The 26,015-nt window shown below is 36.0% G+C and overlaps 2 protein-coding genes across 5 annotated transcripts; one reads left to right on the top strand and one right to left on the bottom strand.

Moving 5' to 3' along the window:
- Positions 1-64: 64 nt before the first annotated feature.
- On the bottom strand, positions 65-11,920 carry grk5 (G protein-coupled receptor kinase 5). The gene is made up of 16 exons (XM_067433744.1): positions 11,682-11,920; positions 10,018-10,116; positions 9,723-9,835; positions 8,807-8,884; positions 8,382-8,479; positions 8,189-8,281; positions 8,040-8,103; positions 7,759-7,899; positions 6,490-6,680; positions 6,345-6,382; positions 3,703-3,792; positions 2,538-2,746; positions 2,292-2,432; positions 2,080-2,217; positions 1,826-2,002; positions 65-272 (listed from the first exon to the last, which is right to left on the bottom strand). The coding sequence occupies exons 1-16, from the start codon at positions 11,731-11,733 to the stop codon at positions 216-218; spliced, it is 1,779 nt and encodes a 592-aa protein (XP_067289845.1). The 5' UTR covers positions 11,734-11,920; the 3' UTR covers positions 65-215.
- On the top strand, positions 1,850-25,963 carry mier3a (mesoderm induction early response 1, family member 3 a). Of its 4 annotated transcripts, XM_067433747.1 has the most exons (15): positions 1,850-1,975; positions 2,067-2,272; positions 13,874-13,898; positions 14,091-14,236; positions 15,519-15,653; positions 16,901-17,021; positions 17,129-17,202; positions 17,367-17,436; positions 18,419-18,561; positions 19,761-19,842; positions 19,923-20,017; positions 20,575-20,702; positions 21,628-21,773; positions 22,652-22,780; positions 23,252-25,963. In XM_067433747.1, exons 4-15 carry the CDS (start codon positions 14,138-14,140, stop codon positions 23,665-23,667), a joined length of 1,638 nt encoding a protein of 545 aa, XP_067289848.1. In that variant the 5' UTR covers positions 1,850-1,975; positions 2,067-2,272; positions 13,874-13,898; positions 14,091-14,137; the 3' UTR covers positions 23,668-25,963. The 4 variants fall into 4 exon arrangements, with proteins under 4 accessions (XP_067289848.1, XP_067289846.1, XP_067289849.1 ...); XM_067433745.1 differs by lacking the exons at positions 1,850-1,975; positions 2,067-2,272 and adding an exon at positions 12,777-12,861; XM_067433746.1 differs by lacking the exons at positions 1,850-1,975; positions 2,067-2,272 and adding an exon at positions 13,081-13,137.
- Positions 25,964-26,015: the final 52 nt, after the last annotated feature.

Here is a 26,015-nt window from a genome sequence, read left to right as displayed (position 1 = left end):
CAGCATTCAAAGCATATTCTTTTCTTTTGCAATATGAAAGTATGAAAATTATACCCAAACCCTGCTGACTGTAGGGCTTGTGATGATGATGCAGTACATTTACACAATATATTTTCAATATTATTTAAAAAATGACTCCAGCGATGAAGCTATCATATATTTTAAAATAATAAAAAATTATGAGGATAAAAAAAAGTAGTCATGTTTTTCAGTCCTTACAGCAGGTCTTCTGCAGATGAGCGACATATTGGTTCAGCCTCCTGACCCTTGTGCTACAGAGATAAAAAATATATATATATTAAAAGGACTGTTATTTAATTACAGATATCATTTTATATGTAATCATTTAACCATTCGTTAATAATTCCAGGTTACTGAATAAAAAGGACGTCTCTGGCTTTCATTGGCCAGTTCGTGAGGGAAGTAACGATTTGACCGCCATTTTCGAATTGGATCTTTTTGATGAATCGGTTTATCCGCTTCACAAGATTTATTCACGAATCAGACTTATCTCAAATACAAATCATGTCCTCTATTTATTTTTTGGTTAAAATTATGAGTTATGAATTGCAGAAATCTTAATTTGTATGTGACTGGATCTTTTGTATGAACTTTAGGTAAGAATTTTGGGTCGTTTTAAACACAAGAAAACTATTTTTGTTGAACAGTAACGTTATGCTATGTAGCCTACGTTAAAGACCAGTGTCGACCATAGACAGTAAAAGAGGTGTCGACATGGTGAATGTATGTCTAGAAATATATTTTATAGCATTAATTGTGTAGCATACTAACACGTTCCTCATTCAATGCGGTATATTGAGAGACCAGTGGCATGTTTTGTTTGAAATGAAGCGAATGGAGGAGATTTTTCAGTACGACGAAAAAACCTGCTTTATGTGGAACATCCTTGTAAATAAATTGACAGCCAGTCTGTGAATCTTCAACATTTTTGTCATGAAATTCTATTTAAAGAGAGTTATTTTTGGAGCCTAGTAAATAACAAAAGTTACTTATGAAAATAAATTCTCCCTCTTTCAGCAACATCTCTTCTGATGACGTGTTTACTGGCGCGATGCAAACCATCCCGTCAACTCCGGATGGACAAAACCAAGTCTGGTCCTACAATTTTTTATTTATTTATTTATATTTTATTCCTTGTACGGGAAGTTTTTATGGAAGCTTTTTTTTGTCACATAGTACAACATTTTAAAAGATAACTGCGACTTTTTATCTCAGAATTGCAAGTTTACATCTCACAATTTATATAAACTCGACAATTGCGAGTTACAGAGTCCGAATCGCAAGATATAAACTTGTATAGATATAACATTGCCTGTTTGAATTGCGTGATATAAACTTGCAATTCATTCTGACTTTATATCACACTGATTTTTTTCTCACAATTTTGAGTCATGCAATTCTAACTTTATATCACGAAATATCACGCAGTTCTGACATTTTCTTCACAATTGTGAGTTTATATCATGCAATTCTGACTTTAACACACAATTCTGACTTTATAACACGCAATTGCGAGTTTATATCATGCATTTCTGACGTTACAACACGCAATAGCGAGTTTACATCACACAATTCTGACTTTTTTCTTGCAATTGTCAGAATTATGAGATAAAAAGTCGCAATGACCTTTTTACATTTTTAACCCTTTGCCGGAAACAAGCTTCCACACCTTTCACTTGGTTACAGATCACAACAGAGAAGAAAAGACTAGAACGACTTCGGTTTCATGCTGACTTTAAATTGTAAATGACCTGGAATAGTTTGTGGGTCATAAAGTGCAGTGTTGTCGTTTAAGGGTCCTTACACGTCTCTTGAAGATTCTGTTCAGCAGCCGGTTTCGAGTGTATTCTGGAGGACTATGATGGATGAACTGAGTCTCCAAGCTGGCCTGCGGGATCTCCACACTGCGGTCAAGATCGGGTGTTCTTTTTCCATGTGGCCCAAAAATATTCAGGTCTTTGAAACACCCAGTCTCAATCATCTAAGTGAATTGTATAAATACATATGTGAAAAGTTGACCAGAAGTATCCATTGTTCTACTCTAGGTTTCTTCCCTACCTCATTCTGCCAGGGCACAGGCACGCTCCCTGTGTTAAACTTGTTGTAGAAATTATCATCGACCTGATCAAGGATCACTCCTTTAACCGTAGAAAACTGATCGATGTCCAGGACGTCCGCGCAGTAAACGGCTCTCGGCTGGTGGAGAGAAGAAAATCTGATGAGAAAATGAACATCACAGGATTGATTTCAGGTGAGAAACAGACACTCACGTCAGGAACAAAGGGTGGTTTCATCCTTCCTGCCTCAAGTCTCGTAAAGTTGATGTTTTTAAAGAACCAATGACCTCTGATGACCTCTGCTCCATGATTGAACTTGCAGCCCAGTCGCTCTTTTGGGTTTTTAGCCAGAAGCTAAATTGAAAAGCAATTTGAAAAATGTAAAGTATTCCTTTTAATTGGACAATAAGACCTAATTAGTGCCATAGATCAGATCAGATCAGATCACTGAAATCTTACGCTTTTGCAGATGGATGAGGTGTCCTCGTCGAACTTCTTCCCGTATTGTTCAATCGTCTCCAAAACTCTTCTTTCCATCTCCTGTCTAGGCAGCCGCTCCTTGTGTTCGCGGAACGGAGGCTTTCCAGCCGTCATCTCGTAGATTAGACACCCGAGTCCCCACCAGTCCGCACTAAAACTATAGTGTGTGTTTGTGATGACTTCTGGTGCTGGCAATGTGAAAAATGTCAGAGATATAAAAATTATTTAAAGTTTTTTTTTTTCATTGTGATATTATTTTAATAATAATTAAACATTTTCCCCAGTTATCATTGCCTTAAAGATCATTCTCATAATATTTTATTAAACTTTAAAGCATTTATACATTATTATAGAATTTGTCATTCTGCATTTATTTAAATTTAATTTAATGTAAAAAGATATAAATTGTAAAACGAACAATCAAAAAAGTGAAACACCTGGGTATATTCATGTTTAATTTTGAAATAAAGTCCGAATGAAAATCTTAATGATTCAAAATAGGCCTTATTTTCTATAATACATATACAGTACTGTTCAAAAGTTTGGGGTTAGTTAGATTTTTATAAAATATATTAATATATTTATTCAGCAAGGATGTATTTAATTGATCAAAAGTTACAGACATTTATAATGTAACAAAAGATTTCTATTTAAAATAAATGCTGTTTTTAACGTTATATTAATTAAAGAATCCAGAGGAAAAAATAAATTATGACAGTTATTACACAAATATAAAGCAACACAACTGATTTTAACATTGATAATAATAATAAAAGTTTCTTGAGCAGCAAATCATCATATTAGATTGATTTCTGAAGGACCATGTGACACTGAAGACTGGAGTAATGAAGCTGAAAATTCAGCTTTGATCACAGGAATAAATTACACTTTGACATATATTAAAATAGAGAATAGTTTCACAATATTACGGGTTTTACTGAATTTGTAATCAAATAAATAAATGTATAAGGGACTTCTTTAAATCACTTTCAAAAAATCTTACTGACCACAAACTTTTGATCGGCATTGTGTGTCTGCGTGTGTATATAAATATATATATATATATATACAATTTTAATGTCTGATATGGTTTTCTAAAAGCCACGGCTGTTATGTTGAATATCTATGAAGATGATTTTCATACCCATGTAACCCACAGTTCCCACTCTGCCCTTCACGAGTCTTTCTTCTGGCAAGATTACAGCGAGTCCCAAATCCGAGATCCGAATGTGACCTGTCAGATACAGGACATCATTTAACAGGAAAAGGAAAGTTTTCATTTTTAAACCACTCTAGGCTGAGAAATATTTTCCTGATTCTGGCTTCCTTATTGAATACCTGGGAGGAAATAGTTTTTTATACAAAGCGTCTTTCAAAAATGAAATGTAAGTAACGGATTCTGTGGCCCTAAAAGTATTTGAATATACACTTTCACCAAACCATCGGACACATTATTTTAATGATCTGAGATCATGGTCTGAAGCACACTTAGGGCAATGTCCGAATCCACTTTTGCTAGTTTAAGGACGTGTCCAAAAGGGTTGTCCCTGTCCTCTTAATGAGTCATGGGTGAGTTTGGGCGTAACATGCAAATAAACCAATCAGAGTCTCATCTCCCATTCCCTTTAAAAGCCGGTTGCTCTTGGCAGATTCCTATTTACATGGCGGAAAAGACTGAACGCTTCTCCAGAGAGGAATCCTTTTTTTATTAATATTTAAAAAATGTTTGTATGTTGCTGTGCGTTTCTGTGTGTGTAATAAGCAGAGTGTATGTGCATTGTGTACCCGCCTATAGGCTTATATTACTAACATGGCCTTTAAATAACACAAAAAATACTGTGCTATTGACTTTAGAGCAGGTTTTCGTTGGTCAATGGCGCAGTCGTTTTCAGTTCCACAAAATAGCAACACACCAACAATGTGTCTGAACACACCTGGTTATCAGACCAGCACGCCCATGGGCGAACAGATCAGGGATGGAAATTAGCACCCGCCACCAGCCAAATGCGGGTGATTTTGAGCTGTGGCGGGTAAACTCGCTTCACCTACCGGCCACTGTGGCGGGTAAATAAAAATAGCATACTGTTTCCCCTCTTTGTAAACTTTGTTCAATTCATGCGAGTGCGGCCGTATGTCCGAAAATGACCAGTCGTTTTCACCGTCATTACCCGGATGTAGTACCAGAAGATGCGAATAAGAACTCGCGCACGCTGAGAGAAGATCCGTCACTGCGCATCAACCGAAAGCGCGCACTCGTCTCACAGCGCGCAAATATTGAGTTATTTTTCAAATCTTGCGCTTAAACGGACAAACTCACAAAAAAAGTATGTCAACATGTCCATCTTGATGAGTATCCAAGCAGACATAGTCTGTATACCTTAAGTGAACTGTATAGAGTCGAGAAAGACGAGCATATCCTTCTATTAGGGCTTAAAGGGGCAGTAGCCTTTACTGCTCTGTTTAATGTCAAACAAAAGGACATCACGCACTGCTCTTGATTGAATAGCTTTCGTAAGTTTAATAAGGATTAATCTTTAATTTAAACAGTTAAATATGCAGTTATTTTACATTTGATTACTTTATTCAATTTCTGTACCCTTTCTGCAGGCCAGTAGGCCAATACATTATTATTTAATGTACACATAAGTGAGGTCAAGAACAAAACACATTTTAGTTTGAATTTTATTTTATACTGTTGGTTGTTGCAATGTGCTAAATAAATATTTGCATAATTTGTAATTGATTTATTACTTGAAACTTTAATATTAATTAATGGAATTGTAATGCCTTGATTTTTTAGTAAAGTTACACAGTCATAGCATTAGCCATAAATGCAATGGATAATTGGCAAAATTTCATAATTTCTAGTGTTTCGGTTTCAGCCAATAATTTTTATTTCGGTGCATCCCAACTGACAATGTTCTGCTCGGTGTGTCGTCAACACGCTTCAGAAGATGCCAAAACTAGTAGTTTCATTGTTGGTACTAAAGACCTAAAACTGGAAGCCATAAAAGACCACAAATCATCCTAATGCCACATCCAGGTAAAAAAAAAAAAAAAAAGAGCGCACAGAGACCTACTCATTTAATAAAATGTATATCAGTTAATGGTTTGTGTGTGTATAAGAGAAAATGTCAGCATTTCATTGAGACTTGAGATTAAATAAACTGCTTAAGTATTGTAGAGCTTGTAGTATTAATTTTTCACGTGCAGTTACACATTATCGGTTAAAAACAAGAAAGTGGCTGGTAAAAACATTGAGTGGCTGGTAGATTTTGAAATCCACCAGCCACAGTGGCCGGTGGACAAAAAAGTTAATTTCCATCCCTGGAACAGATGGTGCGAGCGTATTTGCTATTTAAACAACATGGCGCTGGACGTGAAAATGAAAATTGTGTCGGGCTGAAACTAGCAAAAAATACTTGTGCATAACGCATGGCATCACATTGCGTAGAGTCAGTGTTTAATAGGGCCCATAATATTATGCAACAGCACTCTCACTTTTGTAGAATCCAAAACCTTTTTGAGGTCACTATATTTTAAAAGTAGGACCAAAAAATGTATGCAACAAATTAATAATCAAAATTTTTCTATGCAACCCACTTTGACATGTCCTGAAGTGCTTTCATTTCCTTGTTTATGATAAAAGCAAATTCAGAGAAATGTTTCCTGATGGAGAGCTGATTATGCCAAAAATAGAAAGTTAGGGAAATCTGAGAAGAGAATGTTACAAAGCTTGTATGGGCAGTTATTATAACGTCTTTTTTTATGGGTGAGTTTACATACCATCATCATCCAGTAGAATATTTTCTGGCTTTAAATCCCTGATAGAATTGAAACAAAACACGTAATTATGAGACAAGCTAGATCTTGTTAATTCGATTTCTGGAAAGTATGTCAGGTCCAGTCCATTAAAAGTCTCATGGCCTACCTATAAACAATGGATTTTTCATGAAGATGGTTCAGGCCACACAGGACCTCAGCAGCATAAAACTGTACTCTGTCTTTGTTGAGCCCCTCCGTGCCCATGTTATAGATGTGAAACCTCAGGTCTCCTCCGTTCAGCAGCGACAGCACCAGGCAAAGAGCCTCTTTTGTCTCATACGTATATGCTAAACTCACCTGACACATTTAAAGAAACACAACGACAGCTGATTTACACAAAACAGGTCACATTTACTGTATAATAAATTGAATTGTGATGCAAACATATAAATAAGAGAGAAAGATACTATTTGCTTAAAGAAACCTACTACCTTTTTACTACTTACTACCTCAAAAAAAAAAAAAAAAAAAAATATATATATATATATATATTGCATTTTACTGTACGATAAATAATATTTAATATAATTAATAGTATTATTATAAAATAAATTATTTTATAAATATATATATATTTAAAATTATGGTTTTCTATTTGAATATATAGTAAAGTGTAATTTATTCCTGTGATCAAAGCTGAATTTTCAGCATTCTTCAGTGTCACTCATATGGTGATTAATTGTCAATTTTGGAAACAGTTGTACTGCTTATATTTTTTGTATAACCTGTGATACTTTTTCAGGATTCTTTGATGAATAAAAAGTTTAAAAAGCATTAATGCATTAATCTAAACAAGAAACATTTTTTATAACAATAATATGCACTTCCGTTCACAAGTTTTTTCATTGAATTATTACCTTTATTCAGTAAGGATGTGTTAAATTGATAAACAGATTTCTATTTTGAATAAATGCTGTTCTTTTTTTAACTTTAGTATCACAGGTATAAAGAAATTAAGCAGCACTGCTGTTTCCAACATTAATAAAAATTCATCATATTATAATGATAAGGATCATGTGACACTGAAGACTGGAGTAATGAGGCTGAAAATTCAGCTTTGACCACAGGAATTATTTAAATTGTAATAATATTATACAGACATTACAGTTTTTCCTGTATTTTTGATTAAATAAATGCTGGCTTGATGAACAAGACAGATTTCTTTCAAAAACATAAAAATAATCATGTTTTAAAACTTCGTAAACCTCTACTGTATTTATATACTTCTTTCTATCTTCTCTTTTTGATTTCTGAGTGAAATATGACCTGATCATGACTTGACCAGTTTTGTGAGTTTCATTCAAGCAGAAATAGTCATTTATGCATGAACATCAACGTACGTCAAACGCTTGTTGATAATAATCATAACTCTCACCACAAATCTGCTGTTGACCTGTTCGAGAATCTGTTTCTCATTGAGGGCCATGGCTTCCCCTCTCTGCTTCTTAACACGTTTCTTCTCCAGTTTCTTACATGCATACATTTTCCCCGATGCTCGGGCCTGACATGCACATACCTATAATGAGAGGCTTCATGTTACCTTCCCACGCTTTCTTCTTTATTTCTAATATAAGCTTCTGTGGGTATAATTATCTCTACTTCAAGCAAAATTGATCCTGTTGAGTAGAACTGGGAATATTTTTATTGTGGTCTTACCTCTCCAAACCCACCCTTTCCCAAAACACGGTATTCTCGAAATGTATCTCGGGTGATTGGGCGTCTGTGGGGATAAAAGCAATGTTGCAATGTACAAATCTTAAAACAGCATTGCTTTCAAATAATTAAAAAATCTGGCCCACACTAACCTCTCAACCATCTTCCACTGCAGGAATCGGTCAAAGTACATGCTTTTCTGATACTCTGCAAATGGAGCTCCGCTCAGATACTCGTGAATCGCCCTACAAGACCCAAAATGGCAAACACATCAATGCTCACAGACACAACCAGTCATTGCTAATAGACACACATGTGCAAAGACGCATTGATCGTGGAACTGACTTTTGGCAGTTGCTGAAGATATCTTCAGAAGCTTTGAGCTCCAGGTCACTCCTGCACTCCTCAAGTTCTCGATGTAAAATCTCCCACACCTTAGAAGACTGAACACATGCACGAGCATGAAAACAACGCTTTCCCAGCTAACAGGAAATGTTCTCATAACGTTATTAATTTTACGACTTGTTTTAGAACGTTCAGAGAACATTCGAAAGTGACGTTCCAAAAATGTTTGCAAAATGATCAAATAGAATGTTGTGCACATTTTAAACATTCAGAGAACATTCCGTTTAACTAAATGGGCAAATTTTCTTAGACTGCTTTTTGACATGTGAAACACTAACAAGAGTGAATTGTTCCTAACTGCCGATATCACGCTTCGGTTATCAGATTGGAAAGGGAGAGGAAGGAATTAAAGCATGTCTAAAGACCTGTGAGGTGAGATATTTTGTGATGAGTTGCATGCCAAAGTTCTTTCTATTCTCATCCGGTGTGACCTCATATTCCACCTGAAAGAGCACAAACAGAGCATTCATTCACTAACATAAACAAGCAAATTGCATTTCGCTAAATGTAAGCCTGACCAATACACTTTAATAATGATGTTTCGAAGAACAAAGTTGAGAATCTTTCTGCTGCAAATCTTCATGTTTAATTCAATAGGTTACTTGCCATTTCTTTGTAATAATTTGTGAAATTTACTAGCAATTTGAGTGAAAATGCTTTTAAATTTCAGTGTTACAAGCTGGAGTATTGACTTAAATGTCATTCTGAAGTAGAAAGGCAAAAATAGTATTTACTTCCAATAATCTTGATCAGCTAAACACATATTTAAGATTTTAGAAGTTAATATCAACAACCTAACAATCCTTTTGCATATTTACAGTTCTCTGATGTTTGTTAATAGTCCTATGATATATATAAAGCGGATCAAATACCTACTTATCTTTAATCAGTAGGCTACCATAGGGCTGCATGGCTATATTGTGATTATTTTGATATATGCATTGCGATTAAACTACCTTGGTGATAACTATATATATATATATATATATATATATATATATATATATATATATATATATATATATATATATATATATATATATATATATATATATATATATATATATATATATATATTGCAATATATATATATATATATTGCAATATATATATATATATATTGCAATATATATCTGCTATTTTATAAACCTTGCTATTTCATTATTATTTTCATATTTTAATTTTATTAATTTTGCTGCCCCATTTGTTTATTTTAATGTTACATTCAGCTGAATGAATTATTTGCCTTAAATCAACCCTGTATTAGACAGAAGGTAATACCGTTTGGTCCAAGAGGTCAATGCAATGCTGCAGATCAGGTCTAGTTGTGCAGAAAAGGCGGAAGAGTTGATTTCCGATGGGCTGTGTCACACACATACTGTAATAGTCTCGCTCTGGAAAACAGAATGGGTCAAGATTTATTGAAAATAATATAGTGTATCCCTGTGATTAGAGGCAATAATCTTCAATTATCTTTACAGTATTCATTTGTAACATTGACAGTCACTGTGTACAAAGTCCACTGCAGAAGTAATTACAACATTTCAAATATCAATTCCCCAACTTTTGTCCTCACCAATGCTTCTCTCCAACTCCGCGCACTCGTTTATGTGTGGGAAACGCAGAAATTCCCTCCATTTTCTACTCCTTCCTTTGCGGTTCGCACCATTACCTACTGCACAATGGAAGAAGGAGAAATAAAAAACTGTTTAAACCAAAAAGAGTTTTAAAGCCTAATATGAGAATCTGATTCTGGTGCTCTAAAAAACTCATAAATTAACAGGCAAGTTCAGAAATGCATGATTGTCCATTAGGTGCCATTCTGATTACTATTAAAACAAGACATTTGGATATCAATAACTGCAATTGTGCTTCGTTGAAATTACAGAATATATGTATAATGTATAAATTACATTTAATAGTTTGTATGCACACATTTATGTATTTATTTACTTATTTATTTAATCTTATTTAAAGCACTTTAACAATCCATATTGTGTGCTTTTGAAATGTTCAGATTTTTTTACTATTGATGCATCTCATTAAGTCTAACACTCGAAGGATTTATGTTTATTATTTCAGCAATGTTGTGTTGAGAAAAATTTAGACACGCAATGCGGGTACTACTAAATATAGCCGCCGTATTGTGTGTGTCTGTGGAGATATAAATGCTTGATTAATCACGTGTGTGTTTGTAAGTGTGTGGGTTTTGTTTGAATGAGTCTAAAAATAGCAGTGGGAATGAAGCTCTAGGACGACATATCAATTATGAAATGCCACACCTTAACTGTTCAGAAAACAAAAATAATACGCAAAAGTATGGCTTCATAATGCAAGAAAGTCTTATTGGGTGAGTTGTACCTGTTCATTTGGACAGTAAGTGCTGAAATCACTTGAAAAGTTGACAAAACATGACAGGTTTTGCTTATTTTGAAACAGCAACTAAAGCTATTTTTAGACCTTGGATTAGTTGAAAGGCAGGTACTGCTGACGGGCTGTTAACAGCAGCAAAAGAAGTCAGACCTGTTTGTGATGCAAGGCCCGTATGACGTCAAAGTCATTGTCTGTCTGGTTTTGTTTGAGGCAGAGTATTTCAGGTTAGAGGTGTAGGACAAACGAAAATATGTTGAATGTGCTGTTTCTTTTGCTGACAGCCACGGAAGAACAGGGAACTAAAACGAACATTAAAACATGTTTTGCCCTGCGTTCTCGAGGTATTACATTTTTTGCGATGCTTAAACATAAAATATACTTAAGTTGACATTATATCAATTATATGTAGATTATATAATTATATGTAGACTTTTTTGCCTTCACTTACAGAGAAGAAATACATACTGAGAAATCACTCAGAGAGAATACATTTTTAAAAGTACTCAAATTGCTTTAAAAGCTTAAATTGCTTTAAAAGTACTTAAATTTTCCAAAAGCATCTCATAAAAGCGTAGTAATTTTTAGAATAATTAGGAAAACACGGTTTAAAATGATTTTAAATGTCACACCACAGTACATGTCAGCTACCCAAAATCATTTTAAATACCCATACAATGTTTGTTTTGGTCTGAGGCATGAATCAGCTCCATTAATTGTTTGCATCATTTCAAATTGAATTAAATCACAATCACATTAAACACTTTTAATAATGTTTTCTCACAACACACGTTATGACAGCAGTATTTTAAACGGATTGAAAGTTTTTGTTTATCATGTAAGGAAAAACAGGCAAATAAATATTCTTACCTTCTCGTGCTTTTATAAGTGCACAGTTTGCAACCATTGATTCAATCTCCATTTCAGCAGTGTCTTCCGATGAAAGTCAGTTGAATGTTGGGAATTTTCCTCCTGATGTGCACTAAAATTATTGCATATTGAGTTAATTAATTATGCACTCACTAACTTGCATCTCCGGTGTGTGATTTAATGATGTGCATGCTGTCAGAGTGAAGCCTTCTCTGGCAAATGACAACTCAACTTTCTTGTTCTTGTGTTGTCCAATCTTGTATCACCTGCACAGGTGACCTGACAGGTGAAGCCTTGGATGTCACAGACAGAAAAAGTGACGTCACGCTTTCAGGCATTTAGTTCAACTGCAAGCCAATGTCTCACTCAGAGCAGAGGAGACCTAATTAAAATCATTAAAATGTTTAAAAAGTCCATGTATGATAAATACAATCCAATAAGCTGCATGTTGGGCCATATAAAGTATAGTTAGAATGTAAAAGTTAGACTATAAAATATAAATGAATATATAAATTGTTACTTGTATACTTAACTGGGCAATTTAAAAATTTAAAAAAAAATATATATATGTAGGTTTCTCTTACTAAATCTCACTAGATTGTCTTCAACACTGACCTGATGTATAAGTTTAGAAACTGTTTAACGTGCAACTGGCGCCACCATCTGCTCTTTTAATATAAAACATCAGAGATATATGATGAAAATATTTAAAGAAAACTTAAATACATTAAAATAAATACATTTCCCTAAGTATTTGTATTCAAATAGAAAAAATTGCTCTTTCATTGAAAACTTTTTGAAGATGTTTATGTCAATTTGCATGATCTAAGAATGCGACAATTATTTTACACGTATATATAAACTATCAAAAACCTGCCAGTTCTTCATATGTTTTCTAAATAATAATAAAAACTAAAATTCACATTTAACACAACTTATTATGTGTATTTAATACATCCTAATGAATGCTCAGGTAATGAAGCTCATTGGAATACAGTATTTCGGCGTCATCCAACTCACTCCTATCAGCCAATCCTGTACACTGCTCGCCGTGCGTTTTAATCGCGACAGCCAATCAGAGACAACCTGCAAAAATAGTCAATCGCGATTGGCTCGCAACGTCAATCCGGGCTCCGTCGTAAAGCCAGTTTAGTAGTCGAAAGGTACCAAGATGGCGGAGGTAAGTTGAAAAATAGGGGGAAGGCGTCATATTTTGGTCGTTAATTTCTCTTTTCACAGTGTATTAGTTTGGGATTTCTATATCTGATTACGAGCAATAATGTCTTATCTTTGGATAAAGGCCGATATGGTGGAGATTTGAATGATTTTGGCCGTCAAATCGAGTGTTTTAAACGTGATGGGCCTCTTTTAGCGTCGAGCGCTCAGAGCGGGCGTCCGTATTTGGCGTCAGATCGGACTGAGCGGAGCTACGAGCATCGTCGAGCGCGCGGCGATGGTTAGTTAGTAGTAGAGCTGCTTTTTTAAATTTTTCTCGCTTTAAAAAAATATTTTACTTATTTGTTATTGCCTCTGAATACTTATGTGTGGTTTCAGAGAGAAATCGGTGATTTTCCCCCAATTGCTGCAGTACCGAATTGATGCTGTGAAGTGGCGACATCAAATCATTTATTTTCTGTCTCATTTTAAAATAAAATATGTAATAACTTATTAATCAACATTGCTGTATTCTGTTTGAAAGACCCAAAGCACCTGGTGGTTTGTTATTGACACTCTCAAACTCTGTACTGTAATATCTCTGTATAATTTTAAAATGTAAACTGCGGATTTAAAAAGTAACTTAACGTTACAAATGAGGAATCAACTATTTTATTTTAATTATTTTATGGAATTATGCTTTTACATTCATATAATCCTGTTTGTGTTTAATGACATTTGACCAATTTTTTTTTTCCATCTTCATTGGTCTGTCAACTATGCGCAAGTTATCATTATTCATATATGAATTTAATATTGTTATATTCAAACGATTACTATCTTGCCTTACTTTTACAGTGAATGTTGTCATATATATAAATTGGGTTACTGCAGTAGAAAATAATTGTATTAGCCATGTTAATTTGATGGAAATTTTAGTTACTATAGTAATATTTTGTTAAGGGAAGTTAACCAGTGTTATATATAATGCTGTAAATTCCCCGGACCTCACATATTTATTCTCTTTGTAATTTCAGGCTTCCTTGGGAAGTGCAAGCCCAGGTAATTTGTCTGCTAAATCTTTTCAGTGTTTATTTTTCAAATGTTATATATATTAATTAATAAAATATTTGTGTATGTATACATGTGTATGTAAAAAAAATAATAATAATTGGATCAATGAAATGTATTACATATATATATAATATCATTTAATAATTGCTTTTAATAATTCTGAATTTTTGATCTTTTCAGTTGGCTCTTTGTCATCGGAAGATCACGATTTTGACCCGACGGCGGACATGCTTGTGCACGATTATGATGATGAGCGCACGTTAGAGGAAGAGGAGATGAGGGAGGGCGAGTCAAGCGAGAGCTCGGAAATCGCAGATCTGGAGAAGGTTTGACTTTGTTCTTTTGGCCAACGCTCGTCTAATTTTTTTATATTGTGGCTAGGGATGTCAATTAACATGAACTCACATAACCGATTGTTGTTTTCAATTAATTGTTAACCTACTAACTTATCACGTTGCTTTTAACCTACACAGAATAGTTTTAAATCGTAGAAGTTTGATATTACAGTGAATGTAGAGAATATGACCATCACTTAACAAGTGCTTTTAAAATTTGCTGACATATTAGAAGTGCACTGTTTTCAAAATAGCTTGTAAAAATAACTGCTTTACATAAAAATGTGATCTTTAAAGTCATTGTCATTATATCGTTGAAAGGTAACATATTTATTTCTGTGAGAGACCAAACTAAACCAAGGTTTTATATGACTGGGCGCCACAGACGCACAAACAGTATAAACATAATGCTTTTGCGCCACGTTTTTGTTTGTAACTTTGCGAAACATTAGTAAACCTTACATCACATTTCTTTATTTAGAGCAGGTGAACACTCGAAAGAACCCAAACACAACATAAGACAATGTGTAGCTCACAGTGACATGACATGCTGCTTAACTAAAGCTATAGGACTTACAGGATTATCACGTTGTGATTATTACGCCGTGTTTTCCAACATCATTTGAAAGTTGAAAGAAACTAATGGAAACTGTATCTCAGGCGTGGTGGGTAGGGATGATCTGCAGAGACCAATCGGACACTGTCAGCTGGAATAATTCTTCTGTTCAGTACAATCACTTGTTTGGAGGTTTTTTTTTGTACCTTTGGTTAATTGTTTAAAGAAATAAATGGCTAGCCCACCTAATCCATTGCATGGCTTGAAGACATTAATACATTGATTATGTAACTACAACATTTAACCTCTTGTGTCTTTTTTGCAAGTGGACAGCAAGCTGCACATACTCCTCAAAACATTAGATTCATCTGTGCTAGGGAGCCGTGCCAATGCATAACCCATGTAAAGATGCTAATTCCTCAAATAACTGCACTTGCAGGTTTAAAACAGATGGCGACAGAGGCTGACATGAGCTTTAATCAATTAAATTATCGACATTTAATCAATCACTAATTAATTGTTTGTGTCCCTAATTGTGGATAATAACAATTATAATCAAGCTAACATTATAAAACACAAATTTTGTATATTATCAGTATAAAAATGTCTGTTAATATTACCCAGTACTGATGTGATCACACATATTGTACATGTGTAGTCTTGTGAATTATTTGCAGTGATAAACCATTGAATCTCAAGCAAACTTCTTTCTCACAGGAGGGGAACATGCCGTTGGAAGAGCTGCTGGCGTTGTACAGATATGAAGCTTCAGAGAGCGCAGGCGGAGGATCGAGTGCGGACAGCTCCTCTGTAGAGCTGACTGATGAGCTGCCTGACATGACTTTAGATAAAGTGAGTAATATATATATATATATATATTTAATGCTGTCAAACGATTAATTGCATCCAAAATAAAAGTTTGTTTACATTGTGTGTAAAATTACAATTAAATGGTTGTATTTATTTATATATATTTATATGAGTATGTATATATATATATATATATATATATATATATATATATATATATATATATATTAGGGCCGGGACTTTAACGCGTTAATTAAGATTAATTAACTACGGGACTTTAACGCGTTAATTAATTACGCAAAAAAAAAAAAAAATTGATCGCACTTATTTTTGCCCCGCGGAACGTTTTTCAATGAATGAGTTTTGACGGACCGATTATACTGGAACACCAACTAGCGCTCATGAGTCACGACAACAACCATGAAAACAACAAACCATAGTGAACATGAACGAAGAAGCTGATGAGATCGCTTTGCTTGGCCCCGTGGATGGGAAATTTAGTTTTAAAAAACGAAATGATGGTAGCGTCGACAAGAGCATGGTTGTGTGCAAGCTATACAACAGGGGTATCCAAAGTCGGTCCTGGAGGGCCACTGACGTCCTGCAGAGTTTAGCTCCAGCTTGCCTCAATACACTGCTAAAGTTTCTAGTATGCCTAATAAGACCTTAATGAGCTGGTACAGGTGTGTTTAATTGGGGTTAGAGCTAAACTCAGCAGAACAGTGGCCCTCCAGGAGCAGGATTGGACACCCCTGCTATACAACAAGGAATTAGCGTATCACCGCAGCACATCGAGCCTCAAATATCACAAATATGCTTTTGCTACACTTAATGGCAAACATTGCACTGGTCTGCTGGACTGAAATAAATAAACAATATTTTGTTGATTAAGCTTATGTATTCAGTCATTATTCAATGGTATACTAAAAATACATGTGAAAAATTACTTCTCATTGTTCTCAGGTAAAATATTTATATGCGATTAAAATGCGATTAATTTCGATTAATTAATTACAAAGCCTCTAATTAATTAGATTAATTTTTTTAATCGAGTCCCGGCCCTAATATATATATATATGAGTATGTATATAGTATATAAATGCAAATATTTCTAAAATATTTACATGTATTTTAATAAACATAATTATTATACACATACTTATATTTTGTAAACAACTTTTATTTTTGCTTTTTTACGTTTGACTGCCCTAATGTATGTATGTCTATATATATATAATTTTGTACTTTTCTTCCTTTGACATTGTTAACGTCCTATTGTCTTGTAACAGGAGGAAATCGCTAAAGATTTGCTCTCGGGAGACGATGAAGAAACACAGTCTTCTGCCGATGACCTCACGCCATCTGTGACGTCACACGAAACCAATGATTTCTTCCCCAGAACTCTTCGCTGTAAGCACATTAGCATTGTTTTTGTATGTTTGATATGACTGAAGAAAAGTGTGGCCTTTAGTTTTTTTGGGTATTTCATTTTCTGTGATGCTCTTTTTATTTTCCAGCTAATGTGATTTATGATGGAGACAAAGAGTCTGAGGGTGAGGATGATGGTGTGAGCCCTGAAGACTCCCGCAAGGTGATGACTTTAACCATCGGGATCTACAGTACCAAATAGATTTTACTGTCTTAAAGTTTACAGTTAAGAATAGGTTGTTTCCTTTAGTTTTTTTGCGTTTCAGACAAAGTTTTAGATCTGTTGAAGATAAGTGTATATTTTATTAATTTGTGTTCTTCTCACAGGAGATCATGGTGGGATCTGAATACCAGGCAGAAATTCCTGCTCTTACCTGTTATAATGACCAGGAAAAAGGTCAGTCTTGGATATTTAAATTAAACGAGTAATGATTTGAGTCAGTGTTTACATAAATCAGAAATCGGCATTAACATATTGTATACATGTATTTCTTAGTCAGGGTTTTTACTTTGTCCAAAAATATCTTTGGTGGTGACTGATGATAAACACGGTCATCCACACAAACACAGTACAAAAACCTTACCCATGTGAACTGTGAGCCTAGTACTGACAATAAATCATAAATAAATTGAAAGAAACCGCGTGTAATGTTAGCTTATCCTATTTATTATTAAATAACAAAGTCACTGTCAGGATCGATAATAAAACAGTGCTTAGAACTATTGCATTTTAAAATCCATACATTTATATGTAAAAAGTGAATGAGTGAATGATTTGAAAAGTTATCAATAAAACTAATAAAGTAACACATTAGACAGTAACGCATATAAAAAGTGGAAGTGGTCTATTTTACACTCCAGGATTTGACATGCTTTCAGATTATTTTGTTCCATCAATTGCTGTAGTTATCGTCAATCAGTCTCAATCGTGCATTTAAATGCTGTCAATTCTGATATCTTGCGTCGTGTGCTTAGGAGCATGAAATACCTCGCTACTTATACCTTGCTGGTTATAATGAAAGGATCTGTAATCGTGATATTGAGCAGTGTTGAGCTAATTGTGACTGGCTTAAATGCATCTATTGGCCATTGCATTCACATGCTCAATATTTGTTAAGATTTGATTGGTTAAAAAATGTCAGGCTCTAATGTCACAAAGTCAGTTTTCACCATCTGCTTTTTTTGTATGCAAGTATAGAAGTGGTTTTGGAGATGTTTACATATATTAGATGTTGATGAAAGATGAGAGAATTTTATTCTTTGGAATAGCGTGCTGAAGAATGAGTCAACTTTGATTTTTTTTTATTTTTAGGTTTGAGATTTTTTTGTTGTTGCAGGTCTTCTCAAATGAATGTGTTTTCCTTTCATTTGTTCTTCAGTGTACGCAGAGGAAGATCAGCTGCTGTGGCAGCCGGACATGTTGCCCGAGTCTAAAGTCAAAAGCTTCTTGCAGGACGCTCTGAGAGCGGATGGAAAAATGGATGGAGATGGCAAATGTTCTTTGGTCAAAGACAATGAGCAGGTAAACATCACACATCAATACTCCACAAACCAAACACATTCATTACACTCTGTGCTGATAGCCATGTCCACTAAATAGATTTGACCAAACAGTTCTGCACTTTGCTGAATAGAGCCCCTTTCACACCGTGTTGATCCCAGAAAATTGCCTTATGTGAACGCAAAACCGTCCTGGGATTGATCCCAGAATGGGCACCTATTAACATTGCCTGGATCAATCCCAGGATGTGTTAAAAAAGGCAGAATCAATGCTGTATGACGCTGAGATCGTTTGTCAGCTTTGTGGAGCGGTACATGAACGCTAGTTTATGATCAAATCAGAAGAAAAATGCTCGAGCTTGGTTTATCGAGAGAAATCGCGGGTCATAAGCAAAATTAAGATACTGCGGAAACATTTCATATTATATCCTGATTTCATGTGTCTCTATGGGATGTGTGTGAGAGCGCATGCACAGATTCCAGAAAATCACTGGCAGTGTAACTGGACCAAAATCAAATGATCCCAGGACACATTATCAGTTTATTTTGTCTGTCAATAATATGTTTTAGTATGATATTATTTAAATGCTTTGTTTTATGATCACAGCTCTGTAGTTTCAAAACACAGTGCAAAATGCAATGCAATGATGATTGAGAGATTAAAAAATAAACCTTCCTCAAAAGCCAGAGTATCAGATTTGTCACATTTTAAAAAGATTTTTCTAAAACGTGATGCAGTCAAGTGAGCATGGGTTACTTCAGTCCATTAAGTGTTCATCTTGAAATGTTACTTATATTTATTTTAAAAATCGATAAAGATTTCACAGCAAAGATACAAAAATGTATCGAGACCTTTTTAAAACACTTTCCTTCAGAAGACATGTAGTAGATTGAGTGCAACAGGTTTTTAGCAGATGGTGATCATTTCGAGGTCATAGGTCAACTGTTAAACTTTATAAGGATGTAACCACACATAAATGAAACACTAATCTTACTGTTGTGGGGTCTTGTCTGTGTAATATCTGTAGTGGTTATATCTGTAGTAATGCTACTCTTTGCGTTGTTTACATTTTTTTGTTCATGTTTACCTCGTGTTGAAGGCTGTTAATATGAGTGAGGATACATTAATTTAAAAAGCATCTGCTAATTTTGTTGCGTATATATTTCTAAGCCTTATATTTTCGGACATTAAGTCTTAACAAACGTGCTTGTTCTCTCTAGGCCTTGTATGAGCTTTTGAAGTGTAACTACAACATCCAGGAAGCTCTTGAACGGTATCGCAATGATGACAAATCATCAAAGGGTAAGTGGAAATATTGCCTTAGTTTTTTTTCTGACACTGGTGTTGAACTAAAAAAAATATTGAAAAATGCCATTCTTTAGATGAGATGCTCCCGTGGTCAGAAGAAGAATGCCGAAATTTTGAACATGCTCTTCTGTTGTATGAGAAGAACTTCCACCTCATTCAGAAACACAAAGTAAGATACTGTCTTTTCTCCTGCATATTTCATCCTAAACAGTGTTATCTTGGATATGTAAATGGAGATTTGAGGAAGGATTGACGTCAGATGTCTCATTAAATACAACATGAAATTCCAATAACATATTGTATACACATTTCTATAATAATACGTTCTTGTGCAAAAGTATTATCAGATAGGGCATGCTTTTATCCTTTGGGATTTGATTGGTTAAAAAGTCTCAGGTTATAACTGAAATGAGTGTTCATAAGTTCACACTTACAAATAAGTCAGATAGAGTAATGATATGCATATTTGACGTGCTGTCCGAGGAGAGGGCTCCGAGCTCGGGTTTTGGCCCGAATCCAGAGTACTCCACAAGGAATGTCACTGGGTTGACTGTATAGGCTTCCTCTATTGCTGATGGGATAGATGTTAATTGCTGATGAAGAGTTGCTATGGATAGATCATGAATATGCTCCTCTCGAACTTTAATAAAACATTATTGTCTTGCACCACTAATGCTTGATTTATTAAGTTGTATGGTAACTTTCCTTTGAATGTTTATTCTCAAGGTCAACACGCGGACGGTGGCAGAATGTGTGGCGTTTTACTATATGTGGAAGAAGTCAGAGCGATTTGACTTTTTCGTCCAGCAAAACCGATTTGGGAAGAAGAAGTTCAGCAGTTATCCTGGTGTCACGTGAGTTCTGTAATCTGCTCAGTGTGAACCTGATACAACAATAACAGGCTTCGTTCAGATTGCCAGTCTATTTTTGTGTATATCCGCTTGAAATCACATCATCATGTTGTAAATAACACAACATCTGCATTGCAAACACGTCTGTTGCGGATGTTGTTGCTGATTTTGGCTTATGCCTACCAACAACGTTGTTGCCATAGAAACCAATGCAGATATTTCGGAAAACAAAAAAAAACTGCAAATCGGATTTGAACAGTTGTGATACACAATGTGGGCAGTCAATCATTTTAGATCCGATTCCAATTGGACACACAAACATTCAGATTTGGACTGACAGACAGTTTGAGCAGCATAGAAGTTTCTAACCACTGCATGGTTCAAGTGACACAATTCTGATTTTCCCCTCATGTGGCACAGATCGGATATGACATGAATGTGTAAGCTGGGGAAAAAAAGGCATAAATTCTGATATCATCCGATCGAATTCGGGCCTCACTTATATGTGGTAATAAATCCGATATGATTTAAATATGGGCATTTGCGTCTGCCATGCAAGTGGTCAAATTGGATATTCCCCAGTAAATGACTCGTACGCAATTGAAAAAGGGACAGGCGAATGACGTCATTTCAAGGGGACACGAACTGTGATCAAGGGCTCTCCTCTTTTTCTCCGCCTTACAAGAGCAATGTTTGGCTGACCTTTAAAGAAAAATAATTTTGTCTGCACCCCGACTCCAATGCGTCCATTGCATATCACATTTTACTTCATTTTTTAAACTTCCTTGGGCTGTTTCGCCCATGTATAGTGTAAATGCAAATATCGGATACAGGTCGCTTTTAAAAGATGATGTATAAATGTGGCCTATGAGAGATTGATGCTCATGAGCTTTGAAGGCTGATTGTTCTCTCCTCTGCGTCTCTGCAGGGATCTGATGGACCGATTGGTGGATGAGGCCGAGGGTTTGGTGGACGGCTCTGCTTCGGTGTGTTCCAGCGGCAGCGGCAGGATAGAACCTCCAACCGAACAACAGCTCAACCTTCTCAACTCCATCACAGCCAGTGACCTCTCTGGTACGGCAACAAACTATAACACTTTTAGACATGCTTTTACTCTTTAGTAATTTATCATCCACTTTCAGATTATAGCAGTGATGGCAGGTTCCACAAAAATATGAAGCAGCACAACTGTTTTCAACATTGATAATAGGGCTGTGCAATATATCGAAATATGGCAAATGTACATATCGCGATATGCATATCGCAATGGCTCGCAATATCTGAATGATTTTAAGAGGCTACTTCAACATTGTGAAAAGTGTAAGTTATAGGTCACACATTGGGCAGAGAATAGACTGAGCACATTACTGTTACTTATGTGACTTGCTTGACGTTAAAAAGAGTTATTAAACGCAATAATTTGCCAAAGACAATAACTTGCAGTCTCGCGCTGTTTGACACACACACACCCAAACGTGCTAAAACACTGCTGGTCACTTTCAGAAGTTGGTAGCGATGCTTTCTTTTCCCAGATAGAATTTGAAACACAAATGGTTTCATTCTCAGTTTTTAAATAATTTTTTAAAAATATAATTGAAATAGATTTTACACACTAATTGCAATATCATATCGCATTATTTAAAAAGATATCGCATATAGCATTTTTCTTCAATATCGCACAGCCCTAATTGACAATAATCATACATGTTTCTTGAGCAGCAAATCATCATATTAGAATAATTTCTGAAGGATCATGTGACACTGAAGACTCTGCTTTGATCACAAGAAAAAACTACATTTAAAATATATTCAAATTTAAGTATTATTGATTTAGTTTTAAGACTCTTTTTGAATAGGTTTTCATGTTTTACTTTTCAAAAAACACATTTATTTTCCCATATTTGACAGTTGCAGCTCCTCTCTTCCCAGTCTCTCATTAATGCTCTTTTTAGTTCCTGTCTCTATGAAGCCCTTCCTTCCCAAAAGCACATTGTGCTCTGATTGGTCGGCTGGACCAGTGTGTTGTGATTGGTCAACAGTTTTGAGGGTGTTTGGGAAATGTCACGCCCCTTACCATAACAGTGAGTTCCAACACACTACTAACAAACTCAACTAGGCCCCCGCCCCTTAATTTAAGCATATGCCTTTGGGCGGGAATTATTAATGAGGAACATTGTGGCGTGTTTGTTCCCGGATGAAAACTCAAGACTACAATGGAGGTGTTTCAGGGAGTTCAGAAACACTGACACTGATATAGAGAAAAACTGTCTTTGGAGTAACTTTGCAGAGCTTCTTCTTAGTCAAACAGCTTCATTCATTCATTCTTTTTTTATTTATAAAGCACATTTTAAAACTATTCAAGGTTGACCAAAGTGCTATTCAGAGCATTACACACTAAAGAGAGTTCAACATGTTAAAGCATCATAAGAACCCTTAAATTGTACTAATATTTAACAGTTTTTGCTGTTTTTTATCAAATAAATGCAGGCTTTGTAAGCAGAACTCAACTTGTATAATAATGCTTAAAATAACGTGTTTTCCTCTTTCTCCAGCGCTGACGAGCACGGTGGCGTCGGTGTGTAACCCTTCAGATGTGAGCTGTCTGGACTCCTACAACTTCTCTCCACTGGACGGGCTCCACCGCGGGCCCTTGAGTCACGAGGAGCCGCTCAACTACTCCACCAACGGAGACGGAGACTGCCTGAATCTGCTCGAAACCGGCTTCTACCACTCGGACCTCGGCCAGATGTGCGGCGAGGACTGCGATCGGCCCCCGGCCAAACGGCTGAAGATGGGCCTGTCGGAACCGTTCATAAATGACGTGTCGGTCGGCAACAGGAACATGGGCGTGGACTTCGAGGGCCGCACACACCATATCACAAGTGCCAAAATGGCAGTTTCGGTCAGTGACTTTGGCGAGGCGGGCAGCTACACACTACATCAGCACACGGCACTGCAGTCGGAGTGAAGGCTTGCAAACCTCACGGGACTTCCTGCAATCAAACAAACGTAGTGTACATAGCCGCTTCCTGGAATATTCCTCCTCCCATTTGGTTTATTTTGTTTCCCGGTTATATACGTGTGTATATATGTACAGATTTCTTCTTTTTTTTTTTTACTATGACATCAGTGATGTCTTAATTGTACAGACCTGAATCTTGATTTCTCAAGAGTTAATACAGCCATTTATTTTCCAGTCTTGAATTTTTGGAAGTGTCATAATCGTGTCTACGTCCGAATACTGTGGAAAACTGAACTTGTGACAGGAGTCGCCGCATCAAAAACTGATGGATCACACCTTCAGCCGACAGCGGGCGGGGGTTAGCCTTTCGTCTGTGGAACCCGTCAGTGTTTACAGGTGCCGCGGCTCACGGCATTTACTCTATGACCACTTTTTCGTTTTGCACCATGAAGAAGCAGCTCTGTTTATTTTGGTGTCCTTTTCACTCAGCACAAAAACCCGGAAGAGTTCGTGGAAATGTGTTCCGGTCGGCCCTGGGAGATGTTCTGCTATTTTGACAGGCTGCAAACAAACTATTTAAAGTGACTAGCAAATATATAGGCCCTAAATACAGTTCTAAATGATAATAGAGGTATTATAAAACACTGCTACGACGCGTGTGGTTTTTCTCCTTTGCATATTTATTAGTGTTCCTTTTGTACTCTTGCTTTATCAGGCGTCGTTTGATCAGCTGGGCTTTGTATTTATTGCGATGAAGACCACTGGACTGCATTATGGTCACGATTGAGTGTTTTTGTTTCCCGAAATGGTTGTGAAATTACTGGCACATGTCGTTTTGTGTTTCCTTTCTTGTTCTCGAATGTGTTCAAGAGCATTTGTTTGATATTTCAAGAGCGCTATTTATTGAAAAAACATTTGCAGGGATACTCTCGAACTTCTCCTCACCCGCGCTTTTACGTCTTTCCCTTCGGTAACCGATTATGCAAAGTTGTACGTGATTTCTGTGTTCGTCACCCCTGCTTTCACTGCCTGGCGCGGCGTGATCTCCGCAAAGGCCTGCAAGCACTGGCCCGACGTTATCTATGCATCAAGAATCGCTCGCAGATTGAATGGATCATTTCGGACTTGGTTGGTTCGTTTTTTTGCCGCCCCGCTGACCTCCAGCTTTGTTTGACTTTACGTGCTCTCGTATATGGCAATAATTTGTAAATATGTACAGATGCCCATTTTTTTCTTCCTCGGCAAACAGATTTGAACTTGAAGATTTAAACTCTGTGCTTTTGAGTCTGCATATGCCACAAGAATGCCTTCTCGACTTCCTTTACCGTTTGTTTCCTCATCAGAGATTTGCTTAAGAAGAGAGTTATTTATTTATTTATTCACTCAACTGCAAGTGGGTGTAGTGTGTTAGCGTTCTGCACACGAGTGAAGGCGCCGCACGCCGCTGTCGTCTTCACGGGGAGTAGCGGAGCTAGCTGAATGTACAGTATTATCACATCTTAGGGATTTACTGAACTCGTATGATGACAAGAATGTCTCGCGGTTAAGGCAGAAGCCCGGTTTGCAGTGTTGCCTTAACCCTCATTCAAACGCGCTTGCGGACTCGACCTGAAAAACGCTTCTGAAAGATCAGTGGGTTTCGGCCCGGTCGACGCCGGGACGTTTTCCAGGATGGTGATCTTTTGGACGGCTTGTGCTGTGTCTGTAAAATTGTTTCCTCGTATCTGCGGACCGAATCCTCCTTTTTTTTTTTTGTCTTGACATACTTGAAGGATGTGTATTGATCGATTTAAATACATTTAATACAATATTCTCCAATTCAGTCCTGTAGGTTGTGCAATTCATTTCTCCTGTCCCTCCAAGAAATGAAAAGAGCTTTAGGAAATTGTGTTGGTGCAGTAATTTATGTCCAAAGTTTGTATTAAAAAAAGAAAAGAAAAAAGTAATAGCTTAAAATTGAAATTGTACCGTAGTAATGGTTGTCTGCTACCAGGGGGAAAAATGTACATTTAAAAACCTTCCCTTATCTTTGGAATGTTTTACGCTTTATTTTGTTTCATATAAAATTGGTTTCCATTCACTTTTCTGCTTTTGAAGGGGGGAAACTATTAGTTCAAGTTCGGTTGTAATAAAGTTAGTGTTAATAGACAATCAAATGGAAATTAATATTGGAAAAGGAAATTTTATCATTCTTAATGTTTGTACATAGACACTGTTCTTGTTTTGTTGCTTTTTATTTTGTATTTTATGTTGTACTTAACTGGCAAACCATTCCAGAAATAAAGTTCTGGAGATATTATAACCGTGTCGAGGAGTTTATCGCTCAAAGCCGATGCCTCTGAATCATTCTTTGC

This window comes from Pseudorasbora parva, chromosome 23 (genome assembly GCF_024679245.1).
Source record: "Pseudorasbora parva isolate DD20220531a chromosome 23, ASM2467924v1, whole genome shotgun sequence".
Taxonomy (NCBI): Eukaryota; Metazoa; Chordata; class Actinopteri; order Cypriniformes; family Gobionidae; genus Pseudorasbora; species Pseudorasbora parva.
Note: the sequence above shows the minus strand (reverse complement) of the source record. Positions and strands in the feature narration are given on the sequence as shown.